Source organism: Limulus polyphemus, unplaced genomic scaffold (genome assembly GCF_000517525.1).
Source record: "Limulus polyphemus unplaced genomic scaffold, Limulus_polyphemus-2.1.2 Scaffold137, whole genome shotgun sequence".
NCBI lineage: Eukaryota > Metazoa > Arthropoda > Merostomata > Xiphosura > Limulidae > Limulus > Limulus polyphemus.
This window is the reverse complement of record NW_013665747.1, coordinates 979,783-984,773: the sequence shown is the minus strand read 5'-3', so window position 1 is coordinate 984,773 and position 4,991 is coordinate 979,783. Positions and strand designations below refer to the sequence as shown.

At 34.2% G+C, this 4,991-nt stretch overlaps 1 protein-coding gene across 1 annotated transcript in view; it reads right to left on the bottom strand.

The window, feature by feature from the left end:
* LOC106474273 overlaps window positions 1-4,991 on the bottom strand; it is a 38,586-nt gene that overhangs the window by 17,103 nt on the left and 16,492 nt on the right. The window contains exon 3 of the mRNA XM_022379592.1: window positions 3,260-3,288. Coding sequence (XP_022235300.1) covers window positions 3,260-3,288 — 29 coding nt within the window. The remainder of the gene's footprint in view (window positions 1-3,259; window positions 3,289-4,991) is intronic.

The window sequence follows — 4,991 nt, the reverse complement described above, 5'->3', positions numbered from 1 at the left end:
GTTTTTCTATCCTGGTATCAGGTTGACTCAGCGTGGCCATTGCTTCTTTATCCAGTGCTGATTTCGTGCTCTGCTGTCCCATTACACAAAAACATGGAAACTTTGTATAACTGGATTGTTGACCCAACAACATACGGAGGACTTTTAAGTCTCCACAAAGTAGCCAATCATGTTCTTTGACCTTTTTAAAAAGAAGTTCGAGATTTTCGTATGTTTCCTTCAAGTGAACTGAATGAGCAAAAGGAACAGATGCATAGAGGTGCAACAGAGAACATCTTTTAGGCTTCTTTTGGAGGAATCAATGAACAATCGCCACTCACTTGGTTCATAGACTGCATGGTATTAATTCAGTAAAATTGTTGCAATAAACCAGTGAGCCTTCTTGCAAAAAGTATGATATAAACTTTTTCTCACGATTTCTGTACCAGTAAAATAATGTCCCTGGAGAAAGTAAGTTCTTAGCCCGAAGTCTGGACCTCAAAATCTGTGAAGAATCCTTTGGAATGCTCAAATCTCTCACCAAATCATTAAGTTCACCTTATGTGAAAAGTTGTGGTTAACCAGACGTTTCAGGTTGAAAACAATCCCTATCATAATTTCTATTGACATCAGATTCAGAACCAGATGAAACATTATCAAGAGTCTCTGGTGGAGTAGGTAAAGATACATCAGGTCCATGAGCAACAAGTCGAAAAGCAGATTGAAGGTTCGGATGAGAAATTTCCTTTTTATTTTGAGTGTTGTAGCCTTGCACGTTACACGGGCAAAAAACAAATATCAGTCATCTCCGTGGTTTCTAGGTTCACGCCAGACAACTGGAATTCCAAAAGGCAAATAATTTTTCTTACTATTAGTCCATTGTCTCAATTCTTGGACACAAAGGGTGCAAACTTTGTGCGGCACCCATGATTTATCTCGGTCCACAAGTTTTATTCCAAAATACGCGTAATAAATTTTCTAGATGAATTCTGTAATGTTTTGCCTTTGTTTCTTTACAACAAATTTACCACAAATATAACAGAATATGTTTGGGTCAATTGTACAACTTGCCATAGAAACGAATGAATAATATTTAAAAGAAGAAAAATAATGTCAAAGTGCATACATAAACATGCATATCTATAAATGACACGCCATGTGGCCTGTTAACTGTTTATATACAAGTGGTGTGTTTTTCGTGGGTTCTAGAACGATCGATAAGACCATCACGTCGTTATTGGTTTATAGAAATCTAAGCCAGAGATTGTCAAAATTTTAAGCATAAAAAATTTGACCCGATTTCAATGAAAATGATTCATTTATGTTAAAGTACATATGACGTTTTGTGAAAAATCTGTACGTGCTGGAGAAAAATCGATATCATTTTCGGATTCAGCGAACAGGAATTACTGTAGAACATGTACAAATTTTAAGATAATAAAGCCATCGCAGGCCTGTGCAATTTAACCATATTCTTCAAGGCAATAACAATATTTTAATGTTTTCATCGGGTACCATAAACCTTATTACTATTTAAAATATTAATGCTAGGTATCCGTAATTACCAGGTTTGTTGTTTGGTTAAAATTTGCTCAAACAACACAGTTGTTAAATTGGTATGCAAATTACAACTAAAAATGTCTCGTACATAAACCATGAGTTTTCCCCTGGTATATATTTTATACTTTCATTATTGTGTAGATTTTTATTTATTAACTGATCTTCATAATAAAAAGTAGCAAATACAGAGAGATGTTCCTCTCGATAATCAAATATTAAAACTTTCCATTAACCAAAAATCATGATCTTATCTAAAGAATTATAAATGTTGTATTGTTTTAGATGTTTTTGGTTTGGATTCTTCCAGATTTGATGTATAGCAGTGAAAAAGTTTTAGAATTTTGTTTGTTTGAAGGTAAGCACAAAGCAACACAATGGGCTATCTGTGCTCTGCCCACCACGGGTATCGAAACCCGGATTCTACTCTATGTTCCCGTTGTTTTCATTTTAATGTAAAGCATAATGTCTTAGTAGGGATGCACATTGCACAATTCGATTGTTCTTTGTTTAAATAAATGAAATATTTATTAACGTTATTAAAGATGCTCTTTGCTTAACACATAATAAATAATTAGCGTTTTTTTCACAAGCTTCATAACTAAGAATATACAGTTTAAATGTACACTCATTTTACTTAATCCTTCGTATGAAAGGTTATAGTTGTAGAGTTGAAAGTAATTTAAATTCATTTATTTTGGGATTTCAAGAAATTTAACTTTTTCAACAATTAAATAGTTTTGCGAGACTTTAAACTTTTCCCTTAGTGCGTGTAAAATTTACAGGGTGTTTCAAAAGTCATCTCTGCGATTCACACAATTGCGTTCATGATACTGTGTGCAAACCCATTTTCCATGGGGAAGACAAATTACATAGTTTTGTAGTGTGTTATGATGGCATCATGCTCACACTATATGTTACGTCGATATAAAAGCTGTCGTCCAAAATCACATTGAAGAAATTTTGAACAAGTCATTAAAATGTTGTTTTTCGTTTGTTTGTTTTAGAACAAAGCCACATTGGGCTGTGACATCACGGGGAATTGAACCCAGGATCTTAGCGCTGTAAGTCCGAACTTACCGCTGACCCAACGGATGATCATTACAAGTACATGTTTTCTTCCGAATAGCCTAAGTGGCCTCCACACTGAATTTTACAATACTGTAGCCATCGGTTTCTCAAATGCAGTCATTTGAACAGCGAAAGTGACGTTTGAAATATTGAGTTATTTTCAATTAAGTTAAATCAGAGTACTAACCCTACGCTGTTTTAGTGCCACACTAACCGAATTACTTATTCCCTATATGTACTTAATATCAACTTTTAGTTCAACTACGTTCACAGAATGCGTGCATTGAATTTAATGAAAGCGTTATCAGCAGTCATCAATACCAGGTCCGTGTAATCAGATTGTTTAATTTCTGCTCCTCACAAGCATCGACAGCCAGCCAGTATAACAATAAGGAGGAACAGGTTCTGAGTCGATAACGAGAGAGTGTGATAGATTTGACAGAAAGAAAATATTTTCTGCTGTATTACTTCATCTCATCCTTTCCTTTTCCAATTCCATTTCATCTCATCTTCTGTAATTGCTGAAACTATTGTAATTGCTTTTGGTTTTTATTGTAATATCGAACACAAAAATTGCTTTGTTGTTCATACATGTATATCTGTGCACTTTTTTATTTCATTAGTATACGTGACTCATAACTATAAAACTTACTTCGTGTTCTTGCAGTCTCTTTTCTGAACCTATGAAATAGAAAATAAAACATTAGTATACAACAGAAATGTTAATACAGTATAAAGAAAACGCGAATCAGCATTTTAAAAATATTTTCTTGAATAAAATAAAGCCTGCACAAAATATAGTAACATTAATACACATTTTGAGGTGGCATAAAGGGTTGAGTACGTTACATTAAAACAATTTTGAATATGCAGTTCAGGAAGCCACATGACAATAAGAGCCGATATAAAGTTGTAGTGGAACGGAATGTATCAGAACGATACATTTTGACATTATTTGGGGCTTCGTAGGTAGCGTGATTTCACTGAAAATTGATTACTTTTGTAAAGAGTATGTAACAGTCTTTTCCAAAGCAAAATATTCATACACTCATATCACAAAGATGTGTTCAGACCGAAGATTTAGAATTTCCAAGACAAGGATATCCCTTTAATGACATTGGAGAATAAAGGAGAACTTGGGGCACCATGATAATCCATAAAGAGACCCGCAACAAGTCGTACCCCAACCATTATATATGTAAACTGTGGTGTGTTTTAAGGTGAGAATCCACCAACACAAATGTCATTAGCAAAAGCCGTCCACGTACCCCTGGGCAACAATACGGAACATAACCTAGAAGGACCTCGTAATGGAAAAAATGCTGACAGGGTATGAGTTCACAAAAATTATACGTTTAACCATCGCACACTTCAAACAGCTGAAGAATGAAACAAGTATGCATACTGTTCCAATACGAAGCCACACCGTTCAAGTCAGCAGACGCAGCGCCTATGCATTTTGAGCGATCGGGCTTTTCAAATGGCCTTTGAGAAACCGTCGTTCTCCTACACTAGATGAATTGTGGAAAGTAAACTGGGAAGAATGGTGTGCTTTGGACGTGACAGTCTTACAACCAGAGCTTTTTGCAATGAAACTACGCCGTAGGGCTATTCTTAATATGAACGGTAGTCAAATAGAGCATAACCAGATGTGGTATGGTAAGGCTCGAAGCCCTTTTTTATATAACGTACTCATCCCTCTGTATATTAATTTGGTTTATAAGCTAAACTCCAACTTGAGGTTATTTGTCCTAATGAATTTTCTTTAGAATACATTAGAACATACAGAAAAATATAAAAGTATATGAAAAAACACTAATAAAACAGGGAGTGATATTAACTAGAAGCTAAATATATCTTTTCAGGTTTCAGGTTTTAGTGTCATTACAAATGAAGTCATGAAACTCTTATAAGATCGTTTTTAAATTTTCAAAATAGATCCTTTTCTGAAGTACGCAGCACTCCCTTAGCAACAACACATTAAAACTGGTTAACTAGAAATACTCGTATAAATCATGAAAAAAAAAAACGGTTGTGGGCCTTTATGTGGGAATCTAAACTACAAATAGAATGTTACCCTTAAATAAAGGATACATACATGTTAGTTGTTCATATGAAACGTAACATGCTTTCATTCCATTCAAGTGTGCTCACAAATTCCAGCGAGTTACATTTTAATACAACATTTAGAACTAATTAGCGCTAACAAACAGATGCGTATTGTATAAGACGTTTTTTTTTGTTAAAATGATCACACAGATACAAATTTTGTACTTGAAAATTGTTATCCTTACTCATGATATCAATTATAGTATTTTGGCACTTGTGTATAAAGTTAAAATCATAAATATTATTCAACGTTAAACTGGTACACAATTAAAAAT